Source organism: Oxyura jamaicensis, chromosome Z (genome assembly GCF_011077185.1).
Source record: "Oxyura jamaicensis isolate SHBP4307 breed ruddy duck chromosome Z, BPBGC_Ojam_1.0, whole genome shotgun sequence".
NCBI classification, from domain to species: domain Eukaryota; kingdom Metazoa; phylum Chordata; class Aves; order Anseriformes; family Anatidae; genus Oxyura; species Oxyura jamaicensis.
In genome coordinates, this window is record NC_048926.1 from 1093967 (window position 1) to 1115470 (window position 21504).

At 57.2% G+C, this 21504-nt stretch overlaps 1 protein-coding gene across 22 annotated transcripts in view; it reads left to right on the forward strand.

The window, feature by feature from the left end:
• The window catches only part of TCF4 (transcription factor 4), a 202551-nt gene that overhangs the window by 139831 nt on the left and 41216 nt on the right, over positions 1-21504 (forward strand). Inside the window, exon 1 of one of the 22 annotated variants that reach the window (XM_035310993.1) lies at positions 21-296. The exons of 18 other annotated variants lie outside the window; for them this stretch is intronic. In XM_035310993.1, coding sequence (XP_035166884.1) covers positions 228-296 — 69 coding nt within the window. In that variant the 5' untranslated portion in view covers positions 21-227. Of the gene's footprint in view, positions 1-20; positions 297-21504 lie in introns of those variants that run through there. 3 more of the 22 variants (XM_035310992.1, XM_035310995.1, XM_035310991.1) reach the window with 3 other exon arrangements.

The following is a 21504-nucleotide window of genomic DNA, read 5'->3' on the forward strand; positions in this document are numbered from 1 at the left end:
GGGGGGGGGGGCGCGCAGCCTCCGCCCCCGCGCCGCGAATGGTCTCGCCCTGCTTTGCATATTGAGCGCGCCCGGGCCGGCCATCTGGGAACATGCAAGTGCAGGAATTGTGGTGAAAAAAAAAAAAAAAGAGAAAGAAAAAAAAAAAAAAACAACACACAGGGCGAGCGAGTTTGAAATAAAAGTTGGGAAGAGTGGGAACCGGAGGGGAAAAAGGCTCCGGGACCATGTACTGCGCGTACACGATCCCCGGCATGGGCGGCAACTCCCTGATGTACTACTATAATGGCAAAGCGGTAAGGAGGCGCTGCGCCGGGACCCCCACCGGGACCCCCCCCCCCAACCCCGGGCACCGGGCACCGGGACCCCTCCGGGGCCGGGAGCGGGCGGCACGAAGGGGCCGGGGGCACCCCCGAGCCCCCGCCCGGCCCCGGCCCCTTCCGCGGAGCTTTGGGGGGGGGCCGGGGGGCGAGGGAAGGAGAGGCGAGAGCCGCGCGGGGCGTTCCGCGCATAACCCCAGCAGAAGGTTTATACTCGCCATCTGGAGGTTTCTTTCCTTTTTTTTTTTTTCCTTTCTGTGGGTCTCGGCGAGGAAAAGTATTTTAAAATATCGGAAGGGGGTGGGGGGGGGAAGAGCCGTGGCTGGAAAGAAGAAGAAAATTCGGGGAAAAGCAGGGAAGGGAAAGCGGCGGGTGGAGAGGGGGGTGGGGGGTCGGGCGCTGCGAGCTGCCCCGGCTCTGCCAACTCGCTGCCGGCTCCGTCCCGCGCGGAGGGGGGCTGCCGGTGCCCTGCCCGGGGGGCTCAGCACCCCCGGGTCCCCCCGGTGCCACGGGGGAGCAGCCCCGGGGCGCGGTGCGAAGCGCCGAGATGGGGTTGGTGTCCGCGCTCCTCGGCGCAGCCTCGCGGACCTCGCCTTTTGTTCCGAGGGCTGCGAAGGGAACGCGGGCGGCACCGCTCGGGCCGTGGGGGGCTGCAAACCGAGGGGCTTCGCTGCGGAGAAACAGCCGAGATTTAAAACCGCTTAAACATTCAAAATAAAAGCTCGTAAATTTACCGGGAGGCGCTTTTTTTTTTTTTTTTTTTTTTCCTTTTTTCCTCCCCCTTTCTTTTATTTTTTTGAATTAGTTATTCCTCCTGCTGTTAAGGACAAATGTACCTGGCGTTCCCACGCACGGCGGGGCCGGCCAGCCTCGGTAGCTTTGCAAGAAAAAGTTGCTAGCCGCTGCTATTCATCCTCAGTAAGTAATAAAATCCCCGAGACAGCGCACTGTAAACAGGAAGCGGCAACGCACGGCGCTCGCCTCGCACCGGGACCCTCCTCAACATTTTTCAACACTTAGCCCAAGTTCCTTCTTCCCTGGGCTTTTCTGGCGGGGGGCGAGCCGGAGAGCCTCATAAGCGAGAGGGAGGGGCGTGGGGCCGGGGGGGGCTCTGCTGCGCTCCCCCCTGCTCCGCCGGGGCCCTTTCCGAAGTGTCGGAGCGGTCGCTGCTCGCGGAGCCAGCGGCCGGAGCGAGGCCGTCGCGGCGTGCCATAAAAACGCCGCCCGTGCCATCGCCCCGCCAAGAAACCCCGCTCGGCTGCCAGGCCTTCGGAGGGCTCCGCTTCCCCTTTGTGGGGCTCGTTAAAAGCAGAGCTGGCCCTCGGCGGCTCCCCGTGCCGCAGGAGCACAAAGGGGCTCCGGGGCATCACGGCCGGCACGCTGGAGCCACCGGCGGTGGCCGTGCCCTCGGTCCAGCCGTGCAGAAACCCACGGCCGCACAGCTGCAGGAGTTCGGCGGCCGAGGCCGGCACCGTAGCGCTGGGGGAGAGGGAGAAAGTCTTTAGCCGTGCACTTGACAAACAGATTTTTGTTGTGTTTTGTTGTGTGTTTTTTTTTTTTATACGGCCGGCATTGTTCTGGCTGGGGTTGTGCATTGTACGGCTCTTGAGTTGGTGCCAGGCATCTCGCCGAGCCCGGGGATGCCACGCACTGAGCGTTCCCAACGCCTTAGCGAGAGGTCGGGGGGGCTGCGCATCTCCCTGCCGCTCGCCGGAGCAGAGCAGGGCTGCTAGTTGTTGCACGAGCCCTCCGGTGCAGGAAAAGAGAGAGTTTTACATTCCTCCCTTGCTGTTTTTCTTCCCCCCCCCCCTTTTTTTGTCTTTCCCGGTGACAAGTCAATTACTTGTTTAAATTCGGCTTGAACTCCCTGAACCGAGCGCAGGCAGCGGAAGCAGGTCTTCCCTGGGAATAAACAAAAGCCAAAAAATGCAAAATCATTCCAAAGCGCCCCGAATCCCGGTTGCCGTTGGGGAGAAGAGCACGGTTGGGTACAGGACTCACAAAAAATGGTGGGAAAAAAAAATAAAGTGCCATCAGCGCAAGGCTTGCAGAAGGCTTTTTCTGCAGCTTGCTTTTCTTTCCCTCGCTCGCTCCCGGGGTGTTTGAGGAGAGCTCACTCCGGGGGAGCGCGCTCTCTGCCTTTAACTATTTCCCCGTGTCCGTCGGTGAGGAATGTTTTCCTTCTGCCTGGTGGCAGAGGGCATTTCTTGTAGGGAATCTTCAAACAATAGCAAAAGTGGAAGCGGCACGTAACAAAATGTGAACGTGAGGCAGCGTTCGATGATTCCCGTGGTGATGCCATGCAGGAACGGAGAGCTTTCGCTTCGCTTTTTTCCCCTAGGATAATTTGGAAGGGAAGTTTCAGCAGAGGAGTTTTCTGACCCAGGTTAGCCCGGAGGAACGCTTTGACTCCGTCGCAAGCGAGGGAAGGAGACGCGAGCCGTTTTTCCAAGCCGGCTCCCCGTTACCCGAGCTGTGTGCGATATTTTAGGACGTGCACGCTACCTGCGAGGGGACGGCTGCGGGATCGCTTCCCGGATCTGATTTTCCGACCTGCTTATTTTCAGTTTCCCCTCCCGGAGGTTTTAACACAGCAGTATGCGGCCCCACGCATACAATATATTTACATGCGTGGGACCAGAAAGAGGGAATTATTGCAGATGAAAATGAAACACAAAAGTGGCAAAATTTTCTTTTAATGGTATCTGAAGACGGCATCAGCAGCTCCCAGCACGCGCATGTGTTAAATCAAACAGGGCAACCTATCATTATTGTAATTGCTCTTTTTGCTTTATCCTACCCAGCTCCAAGCCATCTCTCCAACTCGTTGTTTTGAAATAGTTATTTGTCAAGTCATCAAATCCCAAAAAGTAAATGCTAATGAGTTTTTCCTGTTTACATTCCGTCTGCTATTCTTATTATCGAGCTTTTCAACCCCATAAAGTTCCTAGATGAAGATGAATGCTCCGTGGTATCGTTGCTGCTAATGGGCTAGGCCAAATAGTGCAATAATTCCATGGACCACGCTTAATAATGACAAGTGCGAACTTGTGAATGGCATCAGCCTAGCGTCGTTGCGGGAGCGTTGCAGGAAAAGTTGGCTTTTGGGGCGCGAGGAGAAAGAAATCCCTAAATCTAAATTAGAGACCTTTGTGTTTGCCCCCCCCCCCCTCCCCCCCAAATAAAGCTGCGGTAATTCAGCGCCGCCACGATATTTACGATTCATCTTTGTTGAAGGGGATGGCGGCGCTTCGTTCGCTGCGAATAACCCGAGCCCTGACGCCCGGACCGTAAAAAAATGAAATAAAAAAAAACAACTAGATATTTATTAGGCAAAGTCACAAGGTACTTTGACACGGGTTCCTTTGCGCCACGGCTCCGCCGGCAACCCAGGTAGCCGGGGCTCGGGGCGCTGCGGGGCTCGGGGCGCTGCGTGGAGGTGGCCGTGTGCGTGGAAGGACGGTCGCCGCTTCTCGGGGCCGTGGTTCGAGGCCAAGGCGCCTGGAAGGCTGCCCCATTGTCTGGGGGGGGCTGCGGCGAGGCCGCGTGTTCGTCTCGTAAATTAAGGGGATGGTGTGAGCTCCCTCCCGAGAACGAGGGAAAAGAGGAACTGCGCGAGTTGTAAATCTGAAGGGCCGGGGGACGGAACGAGTCTGTCGTGAGCCTGCGAGCCCGCAGAACCAGAAGCGATTTCAAAGCAGCGAGCGGAGGCTCACCAGGCGTCGCCGGGCAGCGCCAACCGGCTCTGACGCATCCCCTCGCTCCCTGCCCGTTGTGCGCGCGAGGAGTGGAAGCGGCCTCAAAGCTGGGCTTTCCTAAAACCTTTTGGGATTGCTGAGGCTTCATGTGGTGTCAGGCTGAGGCCGGGGTTTCAATACGCTTTGCATGTGCCGGTCAGAAATGAACTGCACGTCCTCAGCTGCGCCGGCTTGGAAACGACTGTGGTGGGTTTTGTTGTTTGGTTTTATTTCGATTCCTCTAAAAAAGCAATTATAAATAGAATTTTAGTCGGGCATTGATTGATGGGAGACACGGCGAATTACGGCCTGGTGTTGACATCCTCTAACAGCGTGTGTTCCGAGCTGCTTTTTTGTGGGCAGGGCCGGGGGGGTTAACAAAAGATCTAATAGCTGGTGCAGTCTTTAAATACCTTTCCAATTGATCTACAGGAAATTGTGCAGAAGAATTGTTTGTTTCCTGTTTCAGCATAAATCTGGTTTGCATTAAACTTGGTTTACTGTAAAATTGCCGTGGCACTTTGGAGACGTGGGATTTGCTTATTTCATCCCGGGAATTTCTTTGGAAAAGGGAACGTTTCAGCCTACGGTGGCCGCTTTCTTTCTCATTTGGTGACGGTGCACTGCCAGTGGAACTTGGTTTATTTTTATTTTGAACCGGCCCCTGAAGTTTTGCAGCCGACGTGGTGGCAGGAGAGGGGCACGAGCTGCCTGCTCCGCGCTGGCCTGCCTTCCTGCTGCTTTTTTTATTATTTTATTATTTAAAAAAAAAAAGGCAGGGGGTGAGGTTTGCATAAAGCTGATGGGGTGAGAAGTTCCGTGCTCGTTTATCGGGCCGCTGTCTGTGACGCACAGCCTCCAGCTCCCTTCCCCGCCGCACTGCCCGGCCTCGGGGAAGCTATTTTTTAACCATTTAGCTATTTTTCCAATCAGGCTTCTGAGAAACTGCTAAAAGCAAGTTTAAGATGCCCCTTTCAACAACCCAGCAGCGCCGAGCTGTAGTTCCACGCGCCGTTGGCAGCACTAACAAAATCGTGGCGCGTTTCTGCGGGCAGGCACCTGGCGGGCAGGCGGGCGCTGGATGGCACGGCCGGCGGCCGCTCGGCCCCGACGCTTTTATCTCAGCAGCTTTTGCAGCTGGCGGGGAGGCAGGCTGCCACGGCGAGCCGCGGGCACGCCGGCAGAAGCGATCTCCCGTCCCGTTGTGTGCTCATCTCACGGTGCAGCAAAGCCCGGGCTCATTAAGTTTTATTTAAACCTCTTGGGATTTAACGGGGGGGAACGCGTCCCCACACCTGGGCAGGTATTTGGCAAGACTGAGCATACAGCTTTCTTCTGGCATTCAAAAACCCCAACGATTTCACTGGGAAATATTCCCCCCCCCCCCCAGATTCAGGATAGGCCTCGTTTGGGGAAACTTTCTAAATTTGTGCCTCTTCATTTGTAAGTTCTGTGCGTGCTCCTTGGTTTTGGTTTTGGTTTCTGAGGAGTCACAGTGTTAGCTCCTGGAAGCCAAGGGGAGCTTTCAGGTGGGCCGCAGGGGGAGCAGAATCAGCCCCCAAGCCCTCGGGGATTTGTCCCGCCGTGCCGCCGGGTGCCCACTGTTCTGGGGCAGAGCTCTGCCAGCAAAACGCTCGGAGCTTTTCCCAAAGCAGCCCGTGAAGGCCAGCGTGCGGCAACCTGCCTGCCCCAAATATCCTCTGGCTGCAACGTGCGGCGTGCCGTTCGGTACCCGAGTTTCCAATTCCTTCCCCTGCACGGACCCGAGCTTCGCCTATAAAATTAATAATATTAAAAAAAAAAAGTCGCGGTGGAGGAAATTTCGTGCACCTGCAGGGCTTTATTAGGTGTCTGAACAGGAGTGGGGCTGGTGTGAGAACCCATGTGCGCGGGATCGAATTGTTCTTTAAAACGCCTGCAAAGCCTGTAATGAGAAGCACATGAGCTGCAGCCCCACGGCACCGGGGAGCCCGGCGCGGCTGCAGGCAGGGCACCGCTGCTGCTGCTGCTGCTGCCGCGGGTGCAGAGGGGTCCCGGCAGCGCCGGCTCCGTCCCCCTGCGGGCAGCAGCGGGGGCCCTGTGCGTGGCAGTCGGTGGCCGCGGTGCAAGCAAGCCTGGGGGTCGTGACAGCAGCTCCCTGCTCGCCCAGTGGCCCTCGGATCGCAGCAGGAGGAGTTTGTCGTGCAGCGTCTGGCCGAGCACCGCCGCTAAAGCCTGCTCTCAGCCCCGCCGGATGGCTTTTTGCCCTGGAAATCCGTGCCCGGTGCGGTCCCTCCTCCCGGAAGACGCAGCCCACAGCCTCACGGAAAGGGCCTCGTGCATCGTATGCAGCCAGCTGAAAGGAGGAGGAAAAAAAAAAAGAATAATGCCGAATTGCTCAATGGCTTTCTGATGAATAAAACAAACCCAATCGATGGAACATGCATATTTAAAGCCATTCAGCTAAGTGCTGACGCGATTAAAATAATCAGATGTATGACTTAAAAAATTAAAAGGGATAAGTTCTGCACCCCATTATTTTATTGACTTTTAAATAGGAATTGCCGAAATGTTTACGTTCCTAATGGCATTATTAAGCTAAACTGACAAATCAGAGGGGAAAAAAAAAGTTGATTGCCCAGCATATTATTATTACTGCACCTGTTATTACAGTGCAGCTCGCGGAGGAGCAGCTTGGGCTGAGGGCTGCTTCCTCGGGCTCTTGTTGCGAGCGGTGGAAGGGGCACAGCAACGTGTCTGCGGCGTAGTTTTGCTTTGCAGAAGCTCGTTCCTGCGTAAAAGGCTTTCGGAAATCCTACGCCGTTGGAGAAGAGATGCAAGCGCAGGGGGAAGTCGTGCGTTCTGGTACCTGCTGCATGAGGTCCCCGCCAGCAGACACAGCGGCAGGCGGACGTGGCTGTGCACGGGACGGACGCCCCTGTCCCACGATGGGGGCCGAGGGCCGCTTTTCGCAGGGGTTACGAGCAGCAGGGAACGTTAGTGTAGGCACGAGTCCCGGCTAGGTAACGCTGAAGCTGCTTTAATGCCATTTGGCCAAGTGCTGCTCCCCGCAGACGCTCCTCGTGTGCCTGCCGCCATCGGCACCTCCCCACCCCGGCGCCTCGTGGTTGCCCGTCCTCTGCCTCGGCTCCGTGCTTGCCATCGTGCTCGCGGCTTCTCCCAGTCTTTAACTGTCGGAAACGGGGAGAAAGAAATCTTGCGGCTCGGCTGCTCCGTCCCCGTGCAGGATAGGTAGGGTTTAAGAGCCGAAGAAGGAGCGGTGAAGCCGGAGATGTCTTTTAAGTGGTGGTTGGTTGAGGCACGGAGACGGCTGCAGCTTGTGAGTCGCAGAACGACTCGACTCCCCGTGCTTTCTGAACACCTGATACAGCCCGCATCTCTCTTACATCCCCTCCAGCTTCACGGCAAAACGTTTGCATAAATACATCCGCAATTTCGCAGTGGCTGTCTGACTCGAGATCTTTCCGAATTAGCGCTATTCCCAGAATTAAAAAAAGCCCTCCAGCTACGGCAGAGGGGGAGCACAAGCAGCAAACCAAGCCTGTTTCTTGCCGTTCACAGCCTCGCTGCCGGGGCCGCGCGTGGTGCCCGTGCCAGCCGTGCCAGGAGCGGCGCTGGCAGAGGCAGCAGCGGGGACAGATCAGCCATCTTCGCGCCGCGTTTGCAGCACGTCCTTGCGCGCTCGAATGAGCGGTTTTGGAATGCGGACAGCTGCGAGGCTCCAAGTGATCCCAGCTGCCGGGATGCAAAATTGATTTTTCTATTAACACCTGAAAGAGAAAGCCGGCTAGCGCTGCGAGCTTCAGTAAGGCAAGGCACGGCAGCGTGGGGCGGCTGCCTGCCTGCGGCAATCCCCGGCAGCATCACACGGCCGGGGTCCGCGTGCCAACTGGGGACACCCCACAGGAGAGTGCCCCCCAGTGCCCCCCAGTGCCTCCCAGTGCCGGCAGCCGCCGCGGTTGGAGCTCAGCCGCTGGGCACAGCGGTTCTCTCCCACCGTCCCGGCTGGTTCCTGAAGGCTGGCCCTGGGATAAAGCTCACCGTCCCCTATTTTTATCAGGAAGAACAACAGCAAACGGCGCACGCGGTTTTTGTTCGCCTTCCTGAACGGGCGCTTCACGAACCGCTCGCCATTTTGGAGCGCGAACACATGTTGTTTGCTTCATTACAACACAACGCGTCGGTGCTAATCGGCTTCCAGCGGGGGCTGCACTGGGGGAATCGCAGCCCCTCCAGCCCCCAGCCCCTCGCCGTGTCCGGCTCGGAGGCGGCTCTGTGCCAGCACACATCTGTCTCGTGGAGAGGGGCCGCTGGCTCTGGCAGAGCCAAGAGAGGGCACCTTGTAGGGGAAAATAAAATTACACATGTAGAGACAGCTCCGTACTGATCACTGCTGGCAGAAGCCTGTTTCTGATAATCCCTCGCGCTGCCTGAGCCACACACGCAGATCTGTGGAAGTCGGCATGCAAAATAAGTTGGGCTGCTCTGATTGCACGCAGAGATCTGCCAGAATCTTGAGGTCGCAGTTGTACGTCTTCAAAAGCTCGGGACCGAGGTCTTTAATTTGGTATGCTATTAACTCATGGGATGGTAATTTGCTTTCGGTGTCTCGGTGCCTTATTTATAGCTCTGCCCATTTCTGAGAGCAACTTTTCCTGAGCTAGGAAAAGAAGAGAGACCCGGTGGATAAACTCCAGGCCCATGAAACCACCCTCGCTGTGCCCCGTGGCTCCGTCGGGGCGATCGCGGCGCTCTTAGGGCCGTGGGGCAGCAGCTGTGGGGCAGCAGCCGGGGCTCGCGAGTAGGCCTTGGAGCCCTGGGAGCACTGCTAGGCCCTGCTGGGGGTGCCTGCGCCCGGCTGGGAGCTGAAAGCCACAAGGGGATGGTGCTGGCGGGGCTCCGGCCTCGGCCTGGGCCACCTGGAAGGTCGGCGTGGCCACGGGCCTGCGCTCGGTGACACCAGGCCCAGCCTCACGGCCAGGCCACCCCCTGCGGTGCCGGGAGGCGCCGGGTGCCTCTGTCGAGCTGTCGTGTACAGAGAAGGGAACTGTGGGGTGCTTTTGGTGTTCTTCGTTGGGTTTTTTTTTGAATCTTGGTTAGCACCGAGCGGGATCTCGTCAGCGCGCACACGCCCGCGGTGGCGTCAGCGGAGGTGTTCGCGTGCTTCACTGGGCCTGCTGAAGCTCCTGCTGGAGGACACCCCGGGGCTCTGACCTGCTAAAAAATAACGCCACGTGTGAACTCCCGCTGCACGTGTGCGTGTGCTGCGTCTGCGACTGCCAGCACGGAGGTGGGAGCGTTGCACGGTCGGAAAGCTTTGCCTTGGTACCCCTAGTGTTTACTTCAGAACCACTCTAAGGTTTCTCGACTTGGTTTCCTCCGTGCCAGAGCGAAGTGGTCAGCCACGAAAGCACCCAGTAACCTTACACAGAGTTAACTGGAGGTGGTAGGGTGCCGTAGGCCGCTAAGACAAGCCTCCTCCACAGGGAGGAGTAGCTCCAGGTGCCCTTAAACGGTGGGGATTTACCCCACTCCCTGCCACAGGGGCCCCCCGGGTGCAGCCTGCGCTGCCCTGAGGCCTGGTCCTGAGGAGGCTGTGTCCCTGGGGACGCTGGTGGCAGCAGGCCACCCTAACAGGGGCTGGAGGACCCCCGAGCCCTGCGTAATTTTACTTTTTGCTAGCGTCCAAGGCATTCTGGTAGCAACGCAGAGCTAACTTCTTACAGACCCCGCATGAAAGAAATCGTCGAGTGACTTTCTGGGTGACTGATCTTCCCGATAGCTCCAAAAAGGAGACCCAGCAGCGTTCGGCTTCGTTCTTAAAACCCAGTCTGGCAGCGGTAGCCCTGCAACAGCTGCCGACCCCCGGCCTTTCCCCCTTCTCTGCCTGTGTGCACCCCAAGTGCGGCTCTCAAGGCTCCTCCCGGTGCTGGCCGCGGCGTGGAGGTGTCCCGCAGGCTGACGACGCCCGTTTATATTGGGAAGGGAGTCACTGGTTTGCCGAACGGCTCCTTTCCACTCACAGCAGAGACACGTTTTTTGAAATATTGCTGTGTCAGAGTACAAAGTCTGGTTCCTAAGCGTATTTACTGGGAGATACTGATTACCACGGCTAATGACTGCTTTATGAGAACAGGAATACCTTTGGCTTGGCCTGTGGCTCTCAGCTAACAAGCTAATCTTTCAGCGCTACCGGCGGCCGCGCGCTCAGCTGCCTCTTGTCATTTTCAGTTCCTGCAGTGGTATTTGCATAAAGGCGTTCGTGTTTTCTAAAATCGCGTTTGGTACCTATCTTGTTGATCAGCCCCAGTGAGTGCCGTCTTTTCAGGCCCTCTTTCCTTGGTGGGACTGGGCACCGGGAGATAACAGCGTCGCAAAGTGGCAGCTGCTTTATCCTCCAGCTCACGATGGCGCGCACAAACCATCGTGGTTCTTTTCTCCTTGCAGTGATGACGGTGTTAAGAGGCATTCTGTGCTGTGTGCTCGCTTTCAGCTTGCACCGCGTTTGGTTCCTGTTATGCAAATACCGCTTTAAACTTAGCAATGCCAATTTGCATTAATATTTTGGTTTCATATAGCTAGCTATTGCATTGCAAAAACAAGTGCATTTTAATGAGCATTTGGCAGAATGTTAAAAAAAGATATGGTCCTCATTAAATCCTATTATACGAAATGCAGCAGTTTGTTGCCAAAAATCATTAGGATAAAATATAATGCAAGTTAAGGCCGCGAGTGTAGCCCTCATCAAAGAGGGCCGCGGCGTCGGGGAGCTGCAGAGCCGCCGTGCCGCTCGCTGCGGCGTGCAAACGTCTCCGTGAGCGGGGAACGGGAATATCAGGAACTTTTTGCCTTGCTTCAAACCTCCTCGACCGCCCCGGTGCCATCTCGCAGCCTTCCCGTTCCTGACCTTGCTGCTCGAAGCAAGCTAACGTTGGCGTCTGCTGGCTCTGATTTAGCTGATCCTGCAGACTTTCGGAAGCCACAAACCCCAAACTGAACACCGATATTTCATTCCCCAGTTTGCAGCGGGCTTTTCGTTAGGCGTAGCTTTGGGCGCGCTCGAAGCAGAGCCAGCGAACGAAGGGCTCTGTCGTGGCGAGGACGGGCGCTTCCCATCGCGCCCCCCCGCCCGCGTGGGACCCTTTCGCGGAGGCTTTTCTCGTAGGTAGCCCCAATCACAGGCGCGGCGTGGGCACGTAGCGACGTGCGCCTCCCCAGAACGTGTCTGCGAGTAGTTCCGCCGCGGCTCTCCCTCTCCCGGCGGTGCCAAGGCGCTGCGAGCCGCTGCGTTTTCCACCCGTGTGCTCAGCGGGGACCCGCGCGAGAGCCCCGGCGGCCCCGCGAGCCGGCTCCCGCTGGCAGCCCGCTCCTCGGCGCGTGGGAACGCCGCCGTCTGTGGGACGGCTTCGCCCCGCGAGGGCAGACGGCTCGCTGGCAGAGCCAGCCCTCCTCCGACACTTCTTTTTTCTTTTTTTGCTGCTCAAAAGCAAACGGTGTTGGCATATCGACACTGGAAACGCTTCCCAGGCGGATACTCGAGAAGCTGCTTTTCGGCGAGCTGGCGGGAGGAGGACCAGGACAGGGTTAAAGGAATTCTTTTCTTCGTCACTCAGAAGCGATAGAGACTTTTCTTTGACTAATGTAGCTTAATTAGTGGTCAATTAAAACCGAACATTGTTGAATTGAAGTTCTTTGATCAAAATCCTTGGCATGGTCTCCCTTTCTTTAACTAGCCACCATCTTGAATTCATTTGGAATCAGTAGTGTAAACAAGTTTAGAACTGGTTCTTTTAGAAGAAGTCAGCAGGCTTGTATAGCTGTGGTTTCTTTCTTTTCCTTTCTTTTTTTTTAACTTCTGTAGGCGGCAATTCAAAGCGGCGTTAACTGAAAACAGCGCTACACCCTGAAAAGCGCATTTTTTATATAAAAAAAGGTTGCGTTAATTAATGGGAACGGAGAGGTTCTTCCTCCCTCCAGTCCTTGTCATAATCTCTGCTTTCCCCCTAGTGAATAGTTTGGTTGGTATCTGAAATTTCTCGCGTCCCGTAACTGGCAGCGGGTGCTCAGAGCGTGGTCGGGGGCTTCACGGCCGACAAGCGAGCGAACGGGCAGGGAGAGGAACAGCTGGCAGGGAGAGGAGCGCGTTGTGAAAGCTGCACGGGGCCGGGAGTTGAACTAGAAAGCTGCGGCTTCAGCTCCTGGCGCTGCAGGCCGACCCTGGTAGGTTTGGTGCATCCTTGGTAAATTCTGCCTGAGCGGTTCTCTGGGGCGTCACGTGTCGGCAGGCTTCTGGCAAGCGAGCGTGGCGTTCGCCGTGCAGGTGGTGGTGATAACGTGTCCCGTCAAATATTTGGGGATCCGTTGTCGTTATTGGAAAACGAGGGGAGGGGGAAGTTGTTCTTTGGGTGCTTTTACTTTCCCAGCTCTTGTTGGGGGTTTCCCTCCGCTCTCAGGCAGGTTGTCCCACTACCTGGAGCCCTCGGCGCGAGTCCCCGCCCGGTGTCGGCGCGCGGCGGTGCCGGGGCCGCTTTGTGCGCCTCATGTGTGTGCACGGTTCCGGGGCTGCGTAGGCAGGCGGTGCACAAAGCCCTACAGCCGCGCGGAGCCGGCCCAGGCGCAGGCACGAGTGCTTCATTTACATGCGGTCATGGTCATGGGGCAAACACAGCTCCCGGCGCGTTTGAAGAGCAGCCCCCGAGAGCAGCCTTCATTCAGAGAGCTTTTCAAACACCAGCAAACCAACCTTCTCCAGGACAGCTGCGCGCGGCTCGCCGGGCTGCCCGCTGCAGGCTTCGAGCACTGCTGCTTTGCTCGACTGGGATCCACCCCTGCTCCCACGGCGGAGTCGCACTGAGCTGAACCAAACCCGCCCAGGAGCCTTCAACGCTTCCCGCGGGCGCCTCCCAGCCTCGTGGGCTCCAGGGCACGGCCGTGCTCGCCCCGGGACAGTGCCCCCGGTCCCAGGGGGCTCAGCCTTGGCTGCAGCAGTGCCTGGGGTCGGGCACGGGGTGGGCTTCGTAGCCCTCCCAGTGCCTTTACCTCCGTCTTCGGGCAGAACATTTGTTTTTGGGTGGAAATCTCCCGCTGGAAATCCCCCTAAAGAAGTCGCCCCAATTTCCTCGCATATTTCCTCGCCGCTCCTGCCTCGCCCTGGGCTGTAATTGTAGGAGGGCCGAAGAGGAAATTGCTGTGCAGTGATGACACGAGCAGATCTCCTTCTGTCTCTGAATGACGGCGTTTCAAACTTCTAATCCCTTTCATCCAAAAAAAACAGGGTAAAAATCGGAGCCCTGAACAATAATTAAACTAAAATCTCCATCTCTTGACAGAGAGAGAAATTGTTGATAGTAAATGTGCCTTTGAGCCTTCCCTCATGCCTTCTCCCAAAAGGGCTGATTAGGATGTAATAATTGGGGATGATAGCAGGAGGAAGACGACAATTCCATTTAATTAAAGATAATTTATTTTACTTTAACTTGGTGATGTCCCCCATGAATAAGAGTAGATTTGGCGGATAGATTTATTAATGGGTCCTGACGTCTCCGCCGACACCAAAAGCCAACATTTTCTTTCCGCCTTGTTTTTATTGTGTCTCAGCGCCGGACGCCGCCGTCACCCCGTCTCCCTGCCCCTCCCGGCGGCGAGGGCATTTCCGCAGAGGGCTCCGCTCGTGGGTACGTCGCTCGGGGCCTCCCGGAGGCACCGGCGGTGGGTCAGGACCCGGGCTTCGAGCAGCCAAACCCTGGGGGCTCTTGGAGCTGCCCCGTGGGCGCGTGGCTGCCTGGGTTTCTGCGGGGCTTTGGGCAAACCGATGGCATCCTCTCGGTGGCTGGCGGCCCCAAGGTCCGCGGTCGTGGTGGGCAAGGTCGCTGCAGGCCAGGGACGGGGGGAAGCCCTTTGCTTGCTTGAGGTTTGAGAGGAGAATATGGGCAGACGTCTGGTGCGGCCCCTGTCTCCGCGCGTTTGTAAGCAGAGCCCAGAAAATTTTTTAAACGAAGAAAGAAAAAAGGCCCAAAATGGCTCTCGGTAAAAGCAGGGGAGAAAAGGAAGTTAGAAAGCAGCTCCCGAAGAGAGGGAAAACGCATGAAACGCTCCTTTTCTCTGCCTCTTCTGGGGAGTCCTTCACTTAAAAAAAAAGGAAGAAAAAAAGCTTGAAACCACGCTATCTTCTATTAAATGTGAATTAGAATTCACATCTGAAAACTCGCCCTGGAGCCCGGCCAAGTGGCACCTTTGTTCTTTTCATCATCACTTTTATTTCTCTTTTCCCACTTTTTTTGCTCTGCTCGCTCTTTATTGCCTTTTTTTGTTGGTTTTTGAGGTCTGGTTCTGACTCGCTGACTATCTGCAAGTGTCGGAGCTGTGGGAACTGCAGGATGTCAGCTCCCTTCTCCCAGTTCTGTCACATCTTTCCTCCCCAGTCACACCCCTGGTTCTTTGTCCTCTCTTCCTGCCTACTCCCTCTCTCTGTTGCTCCTTCGCTTCCCCTCCTGGATATGTCTCCTGCTCCTCTCCGGTGACTTCTGCGTCCTCGGGACCGTCCCCGAGCCCTGCCCCGGCCAGGGCACCCAAAGGTCTCACCTCCGCCAGGTAAGGTGGCCACCTCTGTCCCTTGGCTCCCGAGAACCAGCTCCTCGTCGCCCTTTACGGACTCGGCGTCTCTGCAGCCTGTCATTTTCTCATTTCTCAGCCTCTTGTACCTTCTGGCCTGCCACTGCTTGCCTACCCACACCCGTGCGTTGGCTCTGGATGTCCCCGGGGCTGATGGCAGCGGGTGACGGCCCAACGAGGTGCCACCAGGGTCGGGCTGAAGCCTGGGGAGCCCTCGGAGCACGGCTGAAACCCTCCCGTGGCCGCCTCCCTGCCACCCAGCACAGGCTGATCCTCCCGTGCTCGCATCCCTTTCACCCGGTGGCTTTCAGTAAAAGCAAAGCAAAGCCAGATGGCACGGACGCATCCAGCTCCCTCGTCCCTTAGCTGTCCCGAAGACCTCGTGAGTGGCGCCGCTCCTCTCCTGCCCGTGGGGGCTGCTCCCCGCACCGGCGGTGCCAGGGGTCCCGGGCACCCCCCTTAGCTTTGTCCCCGCTGCAGCCCTCTCGTAGGAGCGTCCGGGTCTTGTGCTGTGCCCTTCTCTGGCACATCCCTGCTGCCTTACTCAGTTCCCCTCTCTACAGATTTTTCTCTTGTTCTTTCTGCTTTGCTTTCCCATCTTTCTGTCGCCCATCTCTGGACTTTCTCTGGTTTTGGCCACCTCTCAGTCTCGCGACCTCCTGTTCCGTGTCCTCCCCCTGCCCCTCTTGCCTTTTTCCCTTCTCTTTCCCTAAGGGCTGTTAGCTGATGGTCCGTTTGGTGGGCTCTGTCTTCGGCTCGCCCAGCCCCCCAGAGCCCGGCGCAGGATGCTGCCAAGCCCCGTCAGGGACCTGCCAGCGGCGGGACACAGGCCCGGGGGGTGGTGGCCTGCCACCAGAACTCACCCGCAGCCCCCGTGACCGAGGCCGGTGGCGTTGGCTCCGGCGCTGCCCGCAGCGTCCCGGGGCAGCTGCAGGGCACAGCCCAAACCGAGTCTGATCAGAGAACCTCCGGGTCTGTTTCTGTTGTTGTTGCTTCTTCGGCACGTGCGTGGCCGCGCGGGGATGACATCACGTTGCCGTTCTTCCTTTCGTTTCGCTGACCCCTTCTTAACTTTGGGCGTTGACAAGATGTAGAATTCAGCGGTCCCATCTGGAAAAGATTGTAACCGGGCAGGATCTGTGGGCTTAGGGGATCGTACAGGGTGGGATAAGAAGAGGGGAAGAGAAAAGGACAGCTATGGGTCAGGGCACGCTGAGCGCCGGGCAGCTCTTTGCACTGGTGCTGATCCCCGGTGGCACCGGAGCAAGCGGTTAGCTCCAGATTTGGCTGTTCCAGCCCCACACGGGCTGTGGTTTATCAGCCCGGCGCTTCGCAGGAGCTGCTCAATATGCACCAGCCTTCGCTGCAGGTTTCTCCTGGACCGAACCGAGGGACGCCCGGTGGCTTTGCTGCGGCGGGAGGAAACGGAGCCGCTTTGCGTGCTGCGGGCCAGCCCCGTGCGAAACGCGTGCGTCTGCCCGGGGCCACGGGCACCGCCGCGCACGAAGCGCTGCTTCGGGGCCTCCACCCAAAGGCCCCTCAGAGCGGGGGCTCCTCGGCGAGGCCCTGGTGCATTTTTCAATAGACCCACGGTAAATTCTGCAGCTCGGGCTTTGCACCCCCGGCGCGGGCAGCAGAGCCGTGCCGGTGGAAGGGCGAGGCGCGACGTGCCGCAGGGACGGCCGCTGCCGGGGCCGCGCCGTCAGCGGCCCCGCACCTGCCCCCGGCCTCCCCGGCACCGCCCGGCCTCGTCATTAACCCCGGGCCACCTCTGGCCCCCGGGGCTCGCCAGCGGCGCGGCGGTGCGCGGACAGGTGGCTCCCCGCGCCGCGTACACTTGTTTTTCCTGTTGCACCGTGCACTTAACGGCTCAGCGGGACCTGCAATTTCATACCTCTCACGGGGCCGGGGCTCGGTTCGCATGTGCTTTGCTGTTCCGTGGCTCATCTGGTCTCAATTACCAGTTGATGGCAACGCCAGGCCCCGGGCCTTTGGCGTGTTTGTCCTGCGAGAAAGATCTGGAAGAGCCGACATCTGGTTTTGATTGCTGCAATTGCAGGTTGATAGAATAAACGCAGGGTGAGGTGGGTGGGTTTTCCTTCCGGCCCTTTCCACTCCAGGCTGGTAATGTGCTTCACTTGTGGAGCTGCTCTTTTCATCAGCGCGCGCCTCCCCCTCCGCCCCGCTCCCTCTTCCTCTCCCTCGCATCCCCGGCAGCAACATGTGGCCGAAATTAGGGACCTGCGAGCCGAACGGCGTCCTTCTGCGGGAAACCTGGAGCAGGTCAGCCCAGGGAAGGGGCATCTGCTCCTCACACGTACCAAAAACCCCGCACTAGTGTGTTGCTGGGTTTCTGTAAAAAACTAAAAGCTGGGGAAATTCGTCCCTGGCCTGGCAGGGCTGTGGCTGGTCGGGTGGCGGGGCTGGGAGGACAGAGGACGGCAGCCAAGGAGGGTGGCCCTCAAGTGATTAAAAAGGACAGAGTGCTTTTTTTTTTCTTTTTTTTTTTATGGAGTATTTTAAATTTTAGTGTTGCTGGTGAGAGCATTTCCCCTCCAAGTGCTTGAGCAGGGGACGGTGTCCCTTGTCTGCCTGTCCTGGCCCCGTTTTTGGCCTCGTGTGGATCTGGAGCTCGTGGGCAGAGGAGTTCTGCCACCCCATGGATGACAGGACGGGACAGCATGTGGCCAGGAGGGCCTTCCTGTCCAAGACAGCACGTGGCAGCGGTCGGCCCTTGGCTCACGCTTGGCTTTGAGCCCTCCCAGCGTTACCTCAAGCCACCAAGCCACAGGAGGATGGCGCCAGGGGTTTTGTGAAGGCCTCCTGCAAGGAGCTGCCTGGGCAGGTGCTGGCCTCGAGGAGCTTTTAACGTCTGCAGGCTGCGGAGTTTATTCTGGCCCTGTCGGAGTGGATCGCTCCGTATCCAGTGTTTTACACCTCGTGCTTCGTGCCCGCGCCCTGCATGCCAGGCGGTCAGGGGCCTGAAAAGGGAGGAGAACAGATCCAAGACTGGAGAGGAGGAGAAGCTCTCTCGCTGCGCCTTGCTCAGGCTCAGTTTCCAGTCACCAGCAGCCAGGTGCCCGCGGACAGCTCGATGGAGAGGCGCCCCCCCGGCCATGCCACGCTTTCTGGAGGCACCTCGCAGTACTTGGACGTGTCACCGCGGGCGGAGAGCAGCGCACGGCGCGGTCAGCAGCTCCGCACGAACCGGAAAATGTGAGATTTCTGAAGTGTGCGCTCAGGACAGCGAGCTTTCCAGAAGAATGAAAGTCTAAAAGGTGTTTGGAACTCGAAGGCAGACTCCCAGAAACGGAGACAATGTGCTAATTTTGTCATCATGTCATATTACAGAATGGCTTGTTTTTCCCAGATCGTTATTCATCAGCTCTTCAAAGCTCCCAGCATGAGTCAGAGTGATTTTCTAAATTCAGGCTCTCTTTAAGAATATTAACATCTTTAAATCTATAACGCGTTTTCTGTCAGATCAGAAAGTCACTCTCGTGCACATCTCATTGCTCTCTCTTCTTGTGGCATATTTCCATTTCTAGCAGTGCCATAAATTGAACCCCTTTCACCTTCCCTCTCCTGGAGCAGGTTATTGGGTCGTTCCCTTTATCAACGCTTACTCGTGAGAATTTGTCTGCTTAGATGGGGTTATAGACACAACTCCTCTGGAAAATGGTCTGGCAGGCACTTCTGGGTAGATCAGCGATCCGATAAAGTGACACGCTTCTTGCTCTTTTAAGCCTTGCTTTGCAGAACAGTGACAAAACGGGCCGGCTCGGTCAGAATCCTGCCGCTCAGCCCACCTCCGTTTCCTCCGCCCCACGGACTGCACGGGCTGCGGTCCCGCTGATACAACTTGGGCACATTTCAGTACGAGAGGAATTTCCATGCGTGCTCTTAACCAAAGTCATGATAACTTGAGAATCCCCCTGTGACAAAAACCCGAAAATAATGAATATTTGTGTTGCAAGAGTGACACTTCTGCAGGAAATACAAGAGTTTTTTCCAAAGCTTCCTTACGTCTCCTCAAATGCTTTCTTGTGACTGAGCCCGTCACAGCAAAACGAGTTAATTTCCTTCAGTCCACTGGCTTTCTGTGTGAGAATTTAGCTATAAAGCAGCAGAGAAAGGAACCAAGCGTCGGCTGCTAGCGAGGAGGAGCTGCACCCGGCTACGTGACCTTTTGGGCGCTGGCATTTCTTTGGGCTCTTTTCCCCGGTGTCTCACGGTAAGTGACTGTCGTAACGGTGGGCATGTAGCCCGCAAGCCCCGGGAAATAGGGGCCGGTTCCCTTGGCGTGCTGCACACGTGTTCCACCTTCAGAGCTTGTGCTCCACAGGTCTTGAAGAACGTGAACATGCTAAGGCCGAATTCTGCCAGGGGAAGGGGCCTTGTCCTGGGGCATGTCTTGCTCAGCTGGAGTTGGATCTGAACGTCATCGGCCTGTAGGAAGACAGGGAAAAAATGGTGTTGGGTTGAGCCAAATGCAGGTTGCCGTGAGCAGGGAGCTGTGCGTGCGGAGCCTCCGAGCCTGCACAGTGCCCCCTGGGTGTCCGAGCATCCATTTAATGGAAACAGGCGCTGCCGGGGATCCTCCTGCTCTGCAGGGCCACCCAGAACACATCAGGTGTAGGTGCTGCCCAGCTCATTTCTGGGCCCAGCCGCGGGGAGCACCGGGGTGGGAGAGGGAGACGAGGTGGCGCTCACCCTTAAAACAGCAGGAGCTCCATGTGTCTGTAACCAGAAGGGATGCAGGAGGGTTTTCCTCGTCCATCTCCTCTCAGACCAGCGCCCCTCCTGTTTTTCCCAGGTGGGAGCTGTGGTCGCTCGCTGCCTCGCCGCCGAGGTCTAAGGAGCAAAAAGGAGGAGGGCCGTAAGCCCGGGCTGCTGGACGGATCGGGAGGGAGCAGGACAGCCAAACTGCTGCGGATTGAACACAGCGGCGCGTGAGGCTGCTTTTAAAGCTAACCATCACACCTCCTGAAGGCACGGCAGCGCAGTACATCTGCTCTGCCATCGGCATGCACGCCGCTTCGTTGGAAAGCCCGAGAAGCGCCTGACGCGCGTTTGATTACAGCGTCAGCACAGCCCCTTCGGTGTCGTTCCTGCCGCTGACCTGCGCTGCTTTCCTCCCCTGGTGTACCCCAGGGACACCCAAGCACGATGCCCATTTTCCTCACGGCCATCCATAAAGATTTTAGCACCGAACGGGCACTCGGATATTTGTGACGGCTGGGAGGAACGCAGCGCTATAGAGGCGGCACCGTGGGCTCACAGCTGGCCGCAGGGGGACCCTGGGACTTCCAGGCTCCAGCCCGTGCTCGTGTGCTTGTGCCTTGGATCCGGCTGAACGCCGACAGAAAAGGGGAAAGTTGGCCGTGGCCTCGGCTGTGGGTCGGCGTGGTGCCGCCCGCCAGGGCCGCGGCTTCTGAGGAGGGCCGGCTGTGGGGCCCCGGAGGCACGGTGTCCCGGGGTTGAGCCATACGGCCCTGCTTTGCCAAAAGCTCTCAGTTCAGCCCCAGTTCATCGGGTGCGGGGCTGCCGCCTGCACCGCCCCGTGTGGATCACGTTGAGGGCAGGGCAGCGCTTCAGGCCCCAGCCTGCACCCAGGGGCACGGCTGGCACCGCCGCAGCCGGGCCCGAGGGACGCCAGCAAGCCGCTCGGCGTCCCGCAGCCCTTCTGCTCGCCCCTTCCTAAAACCCTCTCTGGATTTCAGACCCAGGGGATCCCTTTAATCCCCCCCGCCGCGGCTGCGAGATGCGGGCCGGGGGGCGCCGGGCTGCTGGGGCGCCGCGTGCGGCTGCGCTTCGCTGCTGGATTTTCTCTTCCCGTTCGCCGTGACCTGCGAACGGCGGCGTAGGCGCTCTGCCAATTTTGTGATCTGCTGCCTGCTTCAAAATGGAGGCAGGAAGGTATCCATTTTCATCAAGGAGATGACAGTGCTTCAGTCTTCCTGACCATCTGGAGAGAGGCACCTCCAGCGCAGGAACAAAACGCAGAGGAATATCGAGAGCTATAGGGAGAGGGGGTGGAGAGGGAATAAACCAGGCTCTAAATAATGAATTACACTCAGCAGCCTGGACTAGCTTTTGCTTTTTTGTGTGTGTGTGCCTTTTTTTTTTCATCTGTGTGCGTCGTTTTGTTGTGTATTTTTTTATTATTATTATTTTTTTTTATTATTTTTTTTAAATGCTGTCCGGGTTGAACTAGACACGAGCGAGAAGCGCAGCAGATCTGTTAGAAAAGGCAAGGCACAGAACCCTGCGGTGTGCTAGCAAACAAACGCGAGTAAATGAGTCTGTTGGCACAGGTACCGAGTTTACTGCACACACAAACACCCCGAGTCCTAGGGAAGGAGGAGCTTTCCCCCCGATGCGTACACGCTGTGTTGGTGGTCCTGTGTCGGTGCAGGTTTCGAGCGCTCCTTTCAAGCAGCTCTGGAAGGGGCTAGGTCCGTGGGAATTCCATATCCCAAGCTGTGCCTGTAATTTTCGGCGTTCTTGACAATGCTGCTCTTCTAAACGTCAGCTTTCTTTTTTTATTTTGGGAAATAAGGTATGGCATGGGCTTGCACTGCCTTCCTCTTGGTTTTTAAATGCGCCAAGTCCGTACGCTCGCAGATGAGAAAACCGCTATTGTTTCAAGTCCTTGTTTATTTTCAGCTCTGCGGTGCTCTGGGAAGAACATACATACATCTGCTTATTCGTCTTATTTACAGAAATAAATAGTTGGACAAATACCTTGCAAATATCCTTCTTTAAAACTGGGAAATGTCAGGCTGGAGTTTGCTTTTGAAGCTTCAAATTTATTTCCCAGTCCCACGTATACG